The sequence below is a fragment of the Coregonus clupeaformis genome, chromosome 28 (genome assembly GCF_020615455.1).
Source record: "Coregonus clupeaformis isolate EN_2021a chromosome 28, ASM2061545v1, whole genome shotgun sequence".
In the NCBI taxonomy this organism is placed as follows: domain Eukaryota; kingdom Metazoa; phylum Chordata; class Actinopteri; order Salmoniformes; family Salmonidae; genus Coregonus; species Coregonus clupeaformis.
In genome coordinates this window covers 6,681,978-6,698,514 of record NC_059219.1, presented here as the reverse complement: position 1 = coordinate 6,698,514, position 16,537 = coordinate 6,681,978, and the positions used below count along the sequence as shown (strand labels likewise).

Here is a 16,537-nt window from a genome sequence, read left to right as displayed (position 1 = left end):
CACAATACCCCATAATGACAAAGCAAAAATAGGTTTTACACATTTTTGCAAATCTATAAAAAAAAAAAAAAACTGAAATATCACATTTACATAAGTATTCAGACCCTTTACTCAGTACTTTGTTGAAGCACCTTTGGCAGCGATTACAGCCTCGAGTCCTCTTGGGTTTAATGCTTCAAGCTTGGTACACCTGCATTTGGGGAGTTTTCTCTCATTCCTCTCTGCAGATCCTCTCAAGCTCTGTCAGGTTGGATGGGGAGCTTTGCTGCACAGCTATTTTCAGGTCTCTCCAGAAATGTTCGAGCAGGTTCAAGTCTGGGCTCTGGCTGGGCCACTCAAGGACATTCAGAGACTTGTCCGAAGCCACTCCTGCGTTGTCTTGGCTGTGTGCTTAGGGTCGTTGTCCTGTTGGAAGGTGAACCTTTGCCCCAGTCCTGAGCGCTCTGGAGCAGGTTTTCATCAAGGATCTCTCTATACTTTGCTCCATTCATCTTTCCCTCCATCCTGACTAGTCTCCCAGTCCCTGCCGCTGAAAAACATTCCCACAGCATGATGCTGCCACCACCATGCTTCACCGTAGGGATGGTGCCAGGTTTCCTCCAGACGTGACACTTGGCATTCAGGCCAAAGAGTTCAATCTTGGTTTCATCAGACCAGAGAATCTTGTTTCTCATGGTCTGAGAGTCCTTTAGGTGCCTTTGGGCAAACTCCAAGCGGGCTGTCATGTGCCTTTTACTGAGGAGTGGCTTCTGTCTGGCCACTCTACTATAAAGGCCTGATTGTTGGAGTGCTGCAGAGATGGTTGTCCTTCTGGAAGGTTCTCCCATCTCCACAGAGGAACTCTGTCAGAGTGACCATCGGGTTCTTGGTCACCTCCCTGACCAATGCCCTTCTCCCGATTGCTCAGTTTGGCCGGGCGGTCAGCTCTAGGAAGAGTCTTGGTGGTTCCAAACTTCTTCCATTTAAGAATGATGGAGGCCACTGTGTTCTTGGGGACCTTCAATGCTGCAGAAGTTTTTTGGTACCCTTCCCCAGATCTGTTCCTCGACACAATCCTGTCTCAGAGTTCTACGGACAATTCCTTCGTCCTCATGGCTTGGTTTTTGCTCTGACATGCACTATCAACTGTGGGACCTTATATAGGTGTGTGCCTTTCCAAAGCATGTCCAATCAATTGAATTTACCACAGGTGGACTCCAATCAAGTTGTAGAAACATCTCAAGGATGATCAATGGAAACATGACGCACCTGAGCTCAATTTCGAGTCTCATAGCAAAGGGTCTGAATACTTATGTAAATAAGACACCTACAGCACCCGATGTCACAGGAAGGCCAAAAAGATAATCAAGGACATCAACCATCCGAGCCACTACCTGTTCACCCCGCTATCATCCAGAAGGCGAGGTCAGTACAGGTGCATCAACGCTGGGACCGAGAGAATGAAAAACAGCTTCTATCTCAAGGCCATCAGACTGTTAAATAGCCATCACTAGCACATTAGAGGCTGCTGCTGCCTATTGAAATCACTGGCCACTTTAAGAAATGGAACACTAGTCACTTTAATAATGTTTACATATCTTGCACTACTCATCTCATATGTATATACTGTATTCTATTCTATAATATTCTACTGTATCTTATTCCATGCCGCTCTGTCATTGCTTGTCCATATATGTATATATTCTTAAATTCCATTCCTTACTAGATTTGTGTGTATTGGGTATATGTTGTAAAATTGTTAGATATTACTTGTTAGATATTACTGCACTGGTGGAGCTAGAAGCACAAGCATTTCGCTACACCCGCTATAACATTTGCTAAACACGTGTATGTGACAAATAAAATTTGATTTGAATAAGGTACTATTTAAAAATATATATATATATACATTAGCAAAAATTTCTAAAAACCTGTTTTCACTTTGTCATTATTTGGGTATTGTGTGTAGATTGCTGAGAAAAAAAAAGTTGTAATCAATTTTAGAAAAAGGCTGTAATGTAACAAAATATGGAAAAAGACAAGGGGTCTGAATACTTTCCGAAGGCACTGTAATTACTCCTCAAAACTGAAGCAAATGACCAGTAGAGAGCTCTACTGAACGGACAAATGACAGACTGTGTATTCGTTGATTTTTATGGGGGTGTCTTGCTTGCGGTTGTGAAGGAGACCTGTTTGTTAACCAAATATGTGTTTTGTTTATGTACAGTGCTACTTCCCTGACTGACACACAAATCCCTGTTTTGTTAACGTGACATGAGTCATGTGACATGAGGCCCAGTAATTAGTTTACTGGAATGTAAATTACTTAAATGTGTACGTTTACAGATCAGACTTTTTTTTTTTTTATGTAAAGACAAAGATGTAAAACTGTAATCCTAAAGAAAAAACACATCTTAAATTGTAAACAAGGTGCTTATAGATGGCTGTGAGTAAATGTTTTCACATTAATACGTAAAAGTATTATATAGTTGTTTACACATCCTTGCTGGTAGATGGCTTTCAGCAGAAACTTCAGATGGTCTTTGGTGTTGTTATGGGTCTAGTGGAGACTAGAGTCTAGACTCTCTGTTTGTAGATGGCCTTGCCCAGTCTGTTGAGCTCTATGACGTACTGCTGTCTCTCATGCTCCAGGAGGGCCTGCAGTGCTGCTCTACGGACCTGCACACATACAGAAAGCAGACATCATGGAGAGCATGTACTGTAGATACAGGGGAAGCCGTAGTTCAAGTTCTGGTAAATATAATATAATATGCCATTTAGCAGACACTTTTATCCAAAGCGACTTACAGTCATGCGTGCATACATTTTTACGTATGGGTGGTCCCGGGGATCGAACCCACTACCCTGGCGTTACAAGCGCCATGCTCTACCAATTGAGCTACAGAGAACCACTTGGTACAAATATGGACAATGCAAGCAATTCATTCATTTGATAAATTGGTGTGTCCTATATGGAAATCCTGACAATTTATAGCCTACTTTTACCCCCACCTGGTATTACAAATGTGTAATTGCTCTGACAGTGTATGTGTGTAAAGGACACTGCAACACAAATTAGCAAGAATAAACCCATTCATTTTCCTTAGTCAGAGGAATAGGTTAGAGATATAATGCTACGAACCTTCATGAAAGGGCTGATTATAGCTATTTAATGACGTCCCCTAAGAGAACAAGGTCTCTAAAATGGTATGGAGACAGGGAACAGCTTCATGGCAGCAACACTAGCTGGATCCTATCCACATTTATACTTCAGGTTTCCTGATTTTGCCTTCAAAATTAAAGTCTGCGGTAAAACGCTATGTGTCTGCTACGAAATCAGTATTTTTTGCAACTTTGCATAGCGTATAATGTTAAAATTAGGAAAACTATAATAACTACATGGGGGAAAAAACTAAAGAGAATTACTACTTTATATATAGTAAGATAAAGAATATTATAAGGTGGAGCACATTGAGAAAATGGTTGGCACTTAAGTAAATGAATGTCAAGAACATAATAATAGCCTACTGGTTAAAAAAAAGATACACTAAACATTTAAAAAATATATATATATTTCGATTGTATGATTCTTGTTTATTTACTGGTGCTATTGTTCAAGGATGCAATTTTGAAATGTAATGTTTAAGAAAAAAAGTACTGTATTTTTTGTTGCATTGCACAGACAAATGGCACACAGGAGAAGCGATTGATTGTGTGTCCATAAAACCAGGGCCCAGTGTGCTCACTAGAGTCCCTAGAATACAAATCAGATGAGTTAGAAGAAAAAGCTAGGTCATAGGAAGAGTTGCTGGACTTTTACAGTGGTCGAACATCTTAAAATGGGATGCCTGGACACTATACGATTAATTGTGCCGATGTAAAAGTGGGGTGGGAAGTACTCAAGGGCTGTAGAATGTAATGGTGTCATTTCATGAGGCTATGAATAATATGGAGTGTTGCTGGCCTTTTACTCCACCCATTCCATTGGCATCAATGCGAATCACTGTATGTGCTATACATATTGGCTTATAGAGCAAAAACTATTCTAGGTGCCGCAGTAGAAGCATTGTAGGGAACACTCAGTAGGGTCTGTAGAATGTATATATGGTGTCATTTCATGGGGCTCTGAATAATACAGAGTGTTCCTTCCCGTACAGTGCTATATTTGTACCATATGGTGTCCAGGCACCCCATTTTAAGCTGTTTGACCACAGTAAAAGTCCACCAACACTCTGTATTATTCAGAGCCCTGTGAAATTATACCATATCTACATTCTACAGACCCTACAGAGTATTCCCTACGACACTTCTACTGTGGCACCTAGAATAGTGTTTGCTCTATAAGCCAATATGTATTCCATTCACAGTGATTTGCATTGGGGGCATTTATTTGACCTTGGAACAAGTTTTAAAACCCCAATTTAATGAAACCGTAGCTTAAATATGAACAAATATGAATCATTGTTAATGTTTAGAAAATTGTTTTCATATATCATGCATAAATACAAGCTATTTAATTTTTTCTGCTATTACGTGGGGACATTTATTTTTAACATTCTGAAATTCCGCGAGGAAGTACTTTTTTAGTGTTGCTGAGGAGACAGGGCCCTGTTTCAGCATCCCCCCCTCACCAGCGTCAGAGCAGTCTTTCCCAGCGCAGTCTCTCTCTGCTGGGTCAGCTCTCTCAGCGTCAGGGTCTTCATGGAACCAGCCTGGGTGGAGCCCTCAAACTCAGCCTTTTGCATCACACCACGGATACTTAGAGAGAGAGAGAGAGAGAGAGAGAGAGCGAGAGAGCGAGAGAGCGAGAGAGAGAGAGAGAGAGAGAGAGAGAGAGAGAGAGAGAGAGAGAGAGAGAGAATCTGCAACATATCAAACGCTACAGTTACAATTAGCCCAACAGTACATAACTGAATAGTTTTACACACCTGCCCAGCTCTGCAATGCGGTTTGTCATCTCGCCATCTTTCTAGAAAAGAGTGAAAATGCATACTATAAAACATTTCCAGGTACTTAGCTATAAAGTTATCTGACCACTTGTTTGTCTATGTGTTGCCTAGTGACATGCTTACCTTGGTTATTTCTCTCGCCCTCTGCACAAGTTTGTTTTTGGAACGTCGTTCCTTGCAACCAAACATCTTGCTGGCAGTTTATTTGAAGTAAATTGTCACAAAGTATCTTGCATTAACAAAAACGGGTACAATAAACTAATAAAGGATTAAGAAATGTCAGCGTCTCAAAGGATGGAGGACAGGCTGTCTACGTTGGCATGGTAACTAACCTATGTAGCCGGAAAAGGCCTTCCTTCGCTGCCAATCACAGTGAACGATATAGGTCACATGACCAGGATGACGTATTCGCCCTTCGTCCCTGTTGGTAACCGTAACGTTACTGTTATGGGTGGAAGATGGCACAATGATGCCATCTGTTGGTAAATGTTAATTACTGCAACTCCAGTGTTTTACCGGTGTACTTGAGATACCCGGATGTATAGCAATATACTGAACAAGACTGGTTACTTGCATCAATGCCTCTGTCTCGTCATTTAACATTCAAACATGGTGTCAGAAGTGGGATAACTAATCATGCTTTCCGCAAATTAGAGTCACCTGTTCTGGTTTACAAAAAAAAAAGCTTAGTTGAGTAAAACTTCGCCGGAATTGTCCTTAGCTAGATTGAGTTTGCTAGTTAGCTTCAGGGTTGTTAACACCGTTTAGACATGGCAGCGAACATTCCCCCTCCCGCCGTTATGAAGCTCAGCGGAGATTGGAGTACAAACTGGGATACGTTTAGAGGTGAATGGGAGGACTATGCACTAGCAACGGGACTTCGGGAAAAGGACGATGAGGTAGTGGCTGCCACTTTGAGGACTATAATGGGAGCTGAATGCCGACACGTATACAAACACAACCTGAACCTAACAGCAGCTCAGCAAGGTAATGCTACAGCTATTCTTGATGCTCTCGAACTTTACTTTAAGCCAGCAAAGAACGTTATCTACGAGCGTTATGTTTTCGGTTGTTGCAAACAGGAGGACGGGGAGTCCATTGACAGCTTTGTCACTAGGCTAAGGGAAAAGGCAGCTACATGTGACTATGGTACTTTAAGAGATGAACTGATCAGAGATAAGATAGTGCTTGGCATAACTGATGAGGGCACCCGCAGACGTTTGCTGAGAGAACGTGACCTGACACTGGTCTTGGCAATGGAGACATGCCGTGCAGCAGAGCTTGCTTGATAAGGTCCATGGAGCTAGAAAGGCAACATATGGACAATGTAAATGCTACATTCAGGCAGGCAGTAAAGAAATTCCCTTTTGCCGCAGCTAATGCTAATACTACAGCCAACTCTGCAGTAGACAACCCCAATGCATGCCGATGTTGTGGCATTTCTCATGGACGAGGAAAAGAACACTGCCCAGCCTATGGAAAAATATGCAAATCCTGTGGGACAGCTAATCACTTCGCAAGGGCCTGCATGAAAAGCAAGAGAAAGGAGGGTAAAGTGCACTCCATTGAAATAAACACAGAGGAAGGGAACAACAGCACATAGGATGTATATGCTAGCGAGTGCATAGGACAAAAGGAAAAAATGTATTTGTCACTCTGCTACTTAATAATAAACCACAGCAATGCCAGCTAGATTCAGGGGCCACATGTAACGTTATGAGCCTTAAAGATAAAAGGAGGCTCGGGCCCAGAGACAAACTCACACAGAGTAGCACCAAGCTGAAACTGTATTCAGGCCAGTTCATGACCTCTTTAGGCCTGTTTGTGACAGAGTGTGTTTTAGGTGGCCAGAAACACACTCTTGAGTTTGAAATAGTTGAGGCTAGTCAACAGCCATTACTGTCAGGTTCTACATGTGAGCGCCTTGGGCTTATTAACTTCACCATCCCAGCTGATCTTAAGATTATAGACAAAGTCCAGGCTGGGCCCCTGAGCAAGGAGACACTCCTAAGCAAGTACCATGATGTCTTCAACGCACCGGTCGAGTCAGTTCCCGGCGAAGTCCACTTTGAGTTGGAGGCAGCAATCCAGCTTGTCCAGTGTGCACCCCGCAATGTACCAGTGGCCATGAAAGCAGCTACGAAGGCTCAGCTTGACAAATACGAAGCAGATGGCCACATCATATCCGTCACCGAGCCTACAGACTGGATAAGTAATATGGTTATCGTCAAGAAACCAGACAAGCTACGGATATGCATTGATCCTATACACCTCAACCGGGCTCTGAGACGTTCACATTACATTATGCCCACGTTGGAGGATGTTCTTTACAAGCTCCCAAAGGCCAGAGTCTTCACGCTCGTGGACGCCAGAGATGCCTTCCTGCAGTGCAAGCTTGACGAGCCCAGCAGCTACATGACCACCTTTTGGACACCCTGGGGCAGGAAGAGGTGGTTGAAGCTCCCGTTTGGTGTCTCCGTGGCTCCAGAGGTGTATCAGCGGAAACAGCACGAGCTGTTGATGGGACTCAGTGGCGTGGAACCCATAGCAGATGACATCCTCGTAGTGGGCTGTGGGGACAGTGATGAGGAGGCAGAATGTGACCATGACGCCAAGCTGCTGGCCCTGATGGTCAGATGCAGACAGGTCAAGCTAAGGCTAAGCATAAAAAAGCTTCAGTTAAAAGTGCCAGAGGTTCGCTTTCATGGGCACATCTTGTCCTCCACCGGATTGAAGGCGGATCCAGAAAAAGTGAAGGCTGTCTTGGATATGCCCCACCCATCTCACGTGAAGGCAGTGCAGCGCTTCGTCGATTCGTCACCTACCTGGCCAAGTTCCTACCGCGGCTCTCTGAAGTGTGTGAACCACTAAGGAGGCTCATGGACAAGGACACCATCTGGCATTGGCTCCCAAAACATGACACAGTGGTGAGGGAAATAAAACAACTGGTCACCCAGACACCTGTACTGCGATACTACGATGTGTCAAAACCTGTCACGATTCAGAGTGACTCAAGCCAGTATGGACTGGGCTGTTGCCTCATGCAAGAGGGCCAGCCTGTGACATTCGCCTCTAGGGCACTCACTCCAACAGAGCAGAACTATGCCCAGATAGAGAAGGAGTGCCTCAGCATTGTGTTTGCATGCCAACGCTTCCACCACTACCTGTACGGGCGTGACAATATTACCGCAGAGACAGATCACAAGCCCCTTATTGCTATATTCAGCAAGCCTCTCCTGAATGCCCCGAAACGACTGCAGAGCATGCTACTGGCCCTACAAAACTACAACCTCAAGGTGGTGTATAAGCCAGGGCCAGAGATGTATGTGAGTGACACGCTCAGCAGGGCTACTGCATCAGGCACTCATACACGCTCCATGCATGAACAACACGCAGTGTGCAGCTTACAAACAGAGCAAGTGGATGTTGAACACATCAACCAGGCTGACTACCTCAATGTTACGGACCAGCGCCTTATACAAATCAGACAGGGACGAGCAACTCCAGGCATTGAGGTTTGTGATTCTGATGGGCTGGCCCGACTGCAAGGAAGAAACTGCTTTAGCCATCAGAGAATATTGGCCAGTCAAAGAAGAGCTCAGTGTTCAAAACGGAGTAATATTCAAGGGTCAGAGAGTCGTTATTCCCCGGTCTCTGCGCCATTGAGATGTTGGCGCGCGTGCACTCAAGTCACATAGGAGGTGAGGCCTGTTACAGACAAGCACGTGACACACTGTATTGGCCAGCAATGCAGAGTGAAATCAGACTATGTCAGTAAATGCACAATCTGCAATGAATATGCCATTGAGCACCAGAGAGAGACGATGATGTCCCACGAGCTACCAATGCGCCCCTGGCAGATAGTAAGTCCAGATCTCTTCCAGCACAGTGGCAAAGACTTTCTGCTGGTAGTTGATCATTACTCAGACTTCTTGGAGATTGACCTCCACCCCGACCTCTCAGCAGAGACAACGATCAAACGCTGCAAGGCTCAATTTGCCCGCTATGGCCAGCCAGATAGGGTAATTTCAGATAATGGACCCCAATTCTCCGGATGTGAGTTCCGAAAATTTGCTGCAGAATGGGAATTCGAGTACGTCACTTCATCGCCACGACACCCAAAAGCTAATGGGAAGGCTGAGTCGGCAGTCAAAATCGCAAAGAACCTCTGCAAAAAAGCTCTGCGAGAGGGCAAAGATGCCTGGAAAGCAATCCTGCAGTGGCGCAATACCCCGACAGAAGGCATGGATAGCAGCCTGGCCCAGCGCCTCATGGCACAGCGTTTAAAAGCAGCTCTGCCAGTAGCAAGCACTCTCCTGGAGCCATGTGTGGTGACAGACGTGCTGGTGAAGCTACGTCACAGAAGACAGGTCTCCAAGTTCATCTACGACAAATCAGCAAAAGACTTACCTGAGCTCAGGGTGGGTGAAACGGTGCGAATGAAGCCACTACCAGGGGACCGGACGGGCCTCTGGAGACTCGGATCCTGTGTACAGAAAGTGGCACCACGCTCCTACTTGGTCGAAGTGAATGGATCACTGTACCGTCATAACAGGGTTGACCTTCGGATTGCTGAGCCAGCATCTACTCAGAATTCTGATGGTCATAGGGGTCGCATGACAAAAGACGGAACCCCAGCAAGTCACATGGGGCCTGAGGCACTGGGCGAAGAGCCAGGGGATCACAGGTCGGCCACTCCCTCGCCCATCAATACTCCCCTTTGACAGTCAGGTGACACGCCTGTGCGGGAGCCCGCAGTCCACGCAGACAAGCCCCCTGTCTTTTCACGCTGCGGGCGTCTGTCCCAGCCACCAAAAATACTTAATCTGTAGGTTTCCCATTAGGGATTGTTGACAGAGATAAAAGTGAAGAGTATCAAAATGTGTTAAGTGGTTAACTGAAGAAAAGAAAAAAATATATATATATAATACTAAACTGTGCATGTTGGAAATTACTACTAGGTTTGTTTTGTTAGTGAATTGACAGCTCCTGTCCTATTTTATAAAAGGGAAGATGTTATGGGTGGAAGATGGCACAATGATGCCATCTGTTGGTAAATGTTAATTACTGCAACTCCAGTGTTTTACCGGTGGACTTGAGATACCCGGATGATTGCAATATACTGAACAAGACTGGTGACTCGCATCAATGCCTCTGTCTCGTCATTTAACATTCAAACAGTTACGTTAGCTAGCTAGCTAATGTTAGCTAATTTACTTGTAGTTACATCAGAATAGGGCTGGGCAATCTTACCCCAACATTGTCATCATGATACGAATAGGAGCGCAGCAGATGGCCAGGGGACTGTGCCAAATAATGGGACGTGAAATCTCAAAGGGACATTTCAACGCCAACATCAGACAACAAATGACTTCAAGAGGGTCTCTCCAGCATCCCTGGTCCTCTGTCAACAGTGTCCGAACCATGGCGGTGGGTCCAGAAACACAGCCACTGAATATTTAGCTAGCTACAAACAGCCATAACAGTAGTATAGCCTACTGTCAAGGGCATAATGAGTGAGAACATATGAGTCACTATAGCGTACTGTCAATGTGAGTGAGACCATGTGAGTCACTATAGCCTACTGTCAATGTGAGTGAGAACATGTGAGTCACTTTAGCCTACTGTCAATGTGAGTGAGAACATGTGAGTTCCATAACATTAGTATAGCCTACTGTCAAGGGCAATATGAGTGAGAACATTTGAGTCACTATAGCCTACTGTCAATGTGAGTGAGACCATGTGAGTCACTATAGCCTACTGTCAATGTGAGTGAGAACATGTGAGTCACTATAGCCTACTGTCAATGTGAGTGAGAACATGTCAGTCATGATTCATACCTAAACATTTTTCATGGTTTATCTTGATCTTAACTGTTCCCTAATCCCGAACGTAACTGCCGATAGAAACAGTATTTTTTCCCACAATGTGCATTGTGAACTGTATTGTATTGTATTGTATTACGTTCTGGATGTTTCTGCCCTGTCATTCTGTTCTGTTGTCATACAGTGGGACCCCCTGTACTCAGTCAGATAATACTGTAATAAAGGATGGATGAGAGTGTAATAGTAGTGTTTGTCCACTAGGTGCTGCCCTGGCCTTTCTCCTCCCAGCCACGGGACTTCAGCCTGCCCAACTCGTCCTGGGGCTCTGACATGAGGCGTGTGTATGAGCACTATAACAACCAGTGTAAGGTAGAGACGGAGGAGGGAGAGAATAAGTGGGGTGTCTGGAGAAATCTGCCCAGCTATAACCGCTCCATCAAGTACGCCACAGGTACAGTAAGGAAGGGTTTCTTCCACAAATGGTGTGTGTGTATGTACGAAATAAATACGAAAATGCATGCACTCACTACTGCAAGTCGCTCTGGACAAGATAAATGACTAAAATGTAAAGTAAACAGTGTATGTGTGTAACCTTGTCTCTCCTATCCTGGACGTAGTGTATGAGTAAGATGATGTGTGTAACCATGTGTCTCTCCTTCCAAGGTGGGGTGTATCTGAGTAAGATCATTCAGTCGAAGGCTCGTCTGTTCATGCGGAACATCAGGGAGCAGCGTTCGAGTACGACATGTTTGTCAACAAGCAGGAGCAGAAGTGTGTGTGTGTGTGTTCCAGGCTGGCCACCTACTGGAGGGACCCCCGGGGTGAGCTGCTTGTGTGTGTGTGTTCCAGGCTGGCCACCTACTGGAGGGACCCCCGGGGTGAGCTGCTTGTGTGTGTGTGTTCCAGGCTGGCCACCTACTGGAGGGACCCCCGGGGTGAGCTGCTTGTGTGTGTGTGTGTGTTCCAGGCTGGCCACCTACTGGAGGGACCCCCGGGGTGAGCTGCTTGTGTGTGTGTGTTCCAGGCTGGCCACCTACTGGAGGGACCCCCGGGGTGAGCTGCTTGTGTGTGTGTGTGTGTTCCAGGCTGGCCACCTACTGGAGGGACCCCCGGGGTGAGCTGCTTGTGTGTGTGTGTACATGTGTATACTGTGACAATGTTTGTCCTTGTGTGTGTGTGTATCTCTGTAAAAATGACACAATCAACTGCTAGCGTTCAAACATAATATTTAGTCAAAGTGTAACGTTGATAAATGATGTGTGTGATTCCAGGCACGTCCATGGGGGGGCAATAGCCACCATGATTGACACTGTAACAGGGACCCACGCCACCTACCTCTCTGGGCCTGTCATGACTGCCAACCTCAACATCAACTACCGCAGGTACACACACTTTCTCCCTCACTCACTCACTCACTCGATCACTCATTCATGGCTTATTAAGCTCAAAAAATATGTTTTCATGTTATTGTGGTCATTATTATAGGGTTCTAAGTTCTAAGTGAGGTTCTAGATTTTTCCTGACCACATTTCCTGGTTATGACACATACTGTATCCCGCTTCTCCTCCCCAAAGCCCCATCCCATTGTGTAGTACAGTGCTGCTCAACTGCTCATTGGATAAGAAGGAGGGACTGAAAACCTTTGTTTCCTGTCAAGTGACCAACACGGACGGCTCCAAACTACACACAGAGGCCACAGGTACTGTCACCTCCTCCTTATGTTTTTAGACACGTGTCATTGGACTGTCAGTCAGTCTGAAGTGTTCTCTCATTCTTAGTGTGTTTCTCTCTCTCCTTCTCCCCCTCTCTCTCTCTCTCTCTCTCCCTCTCCCCCTCTCTCTTTCTCCTCCTCCCTCCCCCTCTCTCTCTCGCTCTTTCTCCTTCTCCCTCTCTCAGGGCTGTTTCTGTCGATCACAATGGGACACCTATTAGGAGGATGATGGATAGGACAGCTCATCGACCAACCAGACGCTACAAACACACAACATCAGAAACAGCACTGACTGAATGTTTGGGTGTATATCAGTACCTCGGTGTGTTGAGTGCGGGAGTGTGTATGCTTGAGTGTGTGCGTGCGCGCATGCGTGTGTGTGGTTATGACTGTCAGATCTAAGGGAAAGGGGGATACCTAGTCAGTTGTACAACTGAATGCATTCAACTGAAATGTGTCTTCCGCATTTAACCCAACCCCTCTGAATCAGAGAGGTGCGGGGGGCTGCCTTAATCGACATCCACTAGTAATCTTCTTAACTCTAGCAGTTTGCCTGAGACACTTGATGCCTTGTGCTCTACATATATTGTATATCATAGACATAACTGGCTGTGGATACTGTACCTCTCTTTCTCCACTGTTACACACTCCTGGACAACCAGCTCCAGTCAGAGGGAAGGACATAACCTCTGCTATATTATATTTATGCCAAGGCTGCGGATAAGAATTTTCTGGAACCCTCTTCCAGACAGCTAAAGGTCCCGACACTTCTGCGTATGTGCAGGATTCTCTACTTTACGCACTGTCTCTGATCTACTCGTAAACCTCCCTTCATATTTCTCAGTCAATTGTGAATGATACATCTTCAAGTTTTACCGGTGAAACGTCCATGCAGCATCTGCATACCTGTGTTTAGTTTCAATCATAGCACACATTTTCCCTAGTGGCGCGTGTTGTTGAGTTTTGGCCACATGAGAGAAAAATTTACCCATTCGTACAATCATCCTGAAATGTCATAAGAAATGTTTTGTCTTACAGTAACGTTATGCTACGCTATTATATGTGGTTCTGTTTTGTACAATACTATCATTGTGATCTTGCAGACATTGATTCAGCTTTTATCTAACTTTATTAAACGAGCACCATTCACCAGAGTAGCTTGTTCTCTACGAGTAGAACAGAGACTGTGCGTAAAGTAGGGAATCCTGCACATGCGCAGAAGCTTCAGGACTTTTAGCCGTCGGAATGAGAGGTATAGAAAAGTTGGATCTGCAGCCACTCCGATTTAATTTTTATGTATTTTATTTGTATCATTATTATTAATTTATTAGGCCTTTTGCAGTTGGAGATTTTCATCATTGCTCATACGTTATTATGTGACCATTATGACCTCTTGCATAAAGCCTTACCTCTTGGGTACTGTAGACGTTTCAATTTTCACTGGTCCATGTGTTATAAACAACCTTCAGACAGTCTGATGTCATACAGATACCCTTTTCTCTTCACCTGTCGACCTCTCTACGAATCTACATCTCCCTCTCACCCCTTCTTTCTTCCTTCCTTCCTCTCTGTCACTGTCTGTCTCTCCCTCTCTCTCTTTTTCTTTATTTGTCTGTATCTTGTCTCTGGTCCCTCCCTCTTTGTGAATGATCCCCTTCCAGTAAGAAATGAATGACAGGCAGCATTACCGTAAAAACTGACACATTGTCCACATCAGAGTTCTGAGGGTTATGTTAGTGTAAACCCAGGTGACCACATAGTCTTAAACAGCACTATCACTACTGAGACTGGCACTGGCACTGAGGACAAAACATATACACTATGGTCCCAATCTGACTGTTTCAAAATGCTACTTTATGCGACTCTTCAGGTATCGTAGGCACCCATAACACATAGTAGGCATGGTAACGGACTGATAATAGTAGGCATGGTAACGGACTGATAATAGTAGGCATGGTAACTAACTGATACTAGTAGGCATGGTAACTAACTGATACTAGTAGGCATGGTAACTAACTGATACTAGTAGGCATGGTAACTCACTGATACTAGTAGGCATGGTAACTCACTGATATTAGTAGGCATGGTAACTAACTGATACTAGTAAGCATGGTAACTGACTGAAAATAATATGCAAGGTAACTAACTGATAATACTAGGCATGATAACTGATACTAGTAGGTATGGTAACAAACTGATAATACTAGGCATGCTAACTGATACTAGTAGGTATGGTAACTAACTGATACTAGTAGGTATGGTAACTAACTGATACTAGTAGGCATGGTAACTAACTGATACTAGTAGGTATGGTAACTAACTGATACTAGTAGGCATGGTAACTAACTGATACTAGTAGGTATGGTAACTAACTGATACTAGTAGGCATGGTAACTAACTGATACTAGTAGGCATGGTAACTAACTGATACTAGTAGGTATGGTAACTAACTGATACTAGTAGGCATGGTAACTAACTGATAATACTAGACATGATAACTAACTGAAAATAATATGCATGGTAATTAACTGATACTAGTGGCCCATTTCTCTGGAGTTTCTGATGTAATTTGTGTTTCACAGGAACCCTACAGTGTCCCTCCTCATGAAAAACATGCACACAGTTTACTGGTGTGGTTTGGGAGTATTTTGTTGTTTGTGTGTGTGTGTGTGTGTGTGTGTGTGTGGTTAGGTGTGAAATCCCCCATCCCCCTTCCCTTAGGCCCCTCCGGTTTCTGTCCTCGTATTGGAGAGAGATGGGTGCAGAGTGTGTGTGTGTGTGTGGAGGACAGGGTAGGGTTAGCCTGAGACTCAGGTGTGGTCAGATGGGCTTTGAGGAGCGAGGGCGCAGTGGAACTGAGGTGGACAACTTTCCAGTCATTTCATTTGGTTAAAACCACCTAAACACACACATTGTAGGTCACCTTTAGGTGGAGTCCAGAGAATAGTATAGCTTTCTTTCACTGTGAGAGATTAGATGTTTTGTTTTACTTTTATCATAGTTTATTGCCATAATCTGTGGCCTTGGCCTATTGTCAGTCATGTATTGATCTGATTTATCTCTTTACAGATTGATGGCCTTGCTCACACAAATGCCATATCATATAGACTAAATAATAAGCAGATCACCTCACTGAGACCGTTAAGCCTATATCTCTGGTTCAGCCGAAGGAAACCGACAGTTGCTAAACCGCGCGGCTGTAATTAAAAAAGCATAGCACTGAAGCACCTTTCTTGCACAATCAAATGTGCAAAAGCGCAACAGTCGCTCTACCACAGAGCTTCAAACGCAGAGGTCGACATTTTCACGGTCATCTTCTTGAGACCACACCAAAATGGACGGGAACACACTGTTCATCCCGGGTGAAACCTGAGTAGCCTGAACTGATTGCACAAGGAAGTTCATTGCAAAAATGAAGTTGGCTGATATTATCTTTACCTGAAGACAAGGCGGAATATGGAGAGTGACAACAGAGAATGACAAAATGACAAAGACGTTCTCAGAGTAAATGAGCGTAGTAACTAACAGAGATGGCAGTGCATGTTAGAAAGTGCATGCGCTGGTTACCACAGTTGCTTTAGTTTAGGGCCGTTGGTTACAATTTGCTCCTAACTATTATAGCTATTTATAAAATTAAATTGTTCATAAATTAAATTGATAAAATCAGCATGATCTGATATGACCTGAATTAGAACCATCAACAACAAGCAGGTTAAGTCACTGTAGTGGTTAAATGCAGTAATTTGTTTACAGGGGATAATACAGTGCGTTGTAGATGATGTAACTGGTAAACCTGGCCTTGGGGTCGTTAACCCTTTACCACTCACACTGCTCGAGTCTACATGCGCTTCTATGAATGACCGTAATTAAAATCGAAAAGGAAAAAACTCAAGGCCTAAAAGTTTTGTTTTGTGTTTTGCGTGCCTGCCCTCATATTTATTTAGGCAAAATGCGTTGGCTGGGCTATTTCTTAACCGGGCAGTACAGAATAAACACCGACCCGCCGCAACAAACAAACTGCCGCGAGTTATTACATAAGTCCTGGTGACATAACCTCTGCGCGCGAGCTCGGG

The 16,537-nt window shown here is 44.5% G+C and overlaps 2 protein-coding genes across 3 annotated transcripts; one reads left to right on the top strand and one right to left on the bottom strand.

Moving 5' to 3' along the window:
* Window positions 1-1,996: 1,996 nt before the first annotated feature.
* LOC121542345 (uncharacterized protein C1orf189 homolog) lies at window positions 1,997-5,243 on the bottom strand. 2 transcript variants are annotated; one of them, XM_041851746.2, is made up of 4 exons: window positions 5,052-5,243; window positions 4,908-4,944; window positions 4,611-4,737; window positions 1,997-2,658 (listed from the first exon to the last, which is right to left on the bottom strand). In XM_041851746.2, the coding sequence occupies exons 2-4, from the start codon at window positions 4,934-4,936 to the stop codon at window positions 2,557-2,559; spliced, it is 258 nt and encodes an 85-aa protein (XP_041707680.1). In that variant the 5' UTR covers window positions 4,937-4,944; window positions 5,052-5,243; the 3' UTR covers window positions 1,997-2,556. The 2 variants fall into 2 exon arrangements, with proteins under 2 accessions (XP_041707680.1, XP_041707679.1); XM_041851745.2 differs by having other exon boundaries at window positions 1,999-2,658; window positions 4,908-4,948.
* A 4,832-nt stretch (window positions 5,244-10,075) lies between these two features.
* Window positions 10,076-12,854, top strand: LOC121542346. Its single transcript, XM_045208366.1, has 6 exons — window positions 10,076-10,358; window positions 11,015-11,204; window positions 11,417-11,867; window positions 12,025-12,135; window positions 12,328-12,452; window positions 12,650-12,854. The coding sequence occupies exons 1-6, from the start codon at window positions 10,197-10,199 to the stop codon at window positions 12,691-12,693; spliced, it is 1,083 nt and encodes a 360-aa protein (XP_045064301.1). The 5' UTR covers window positions 10,076-10,196; the 3' UTR covers window positions 12,694-12,854.
* Window positions 12,855-16,537: the final 3,683 nt, after the last annotated feature.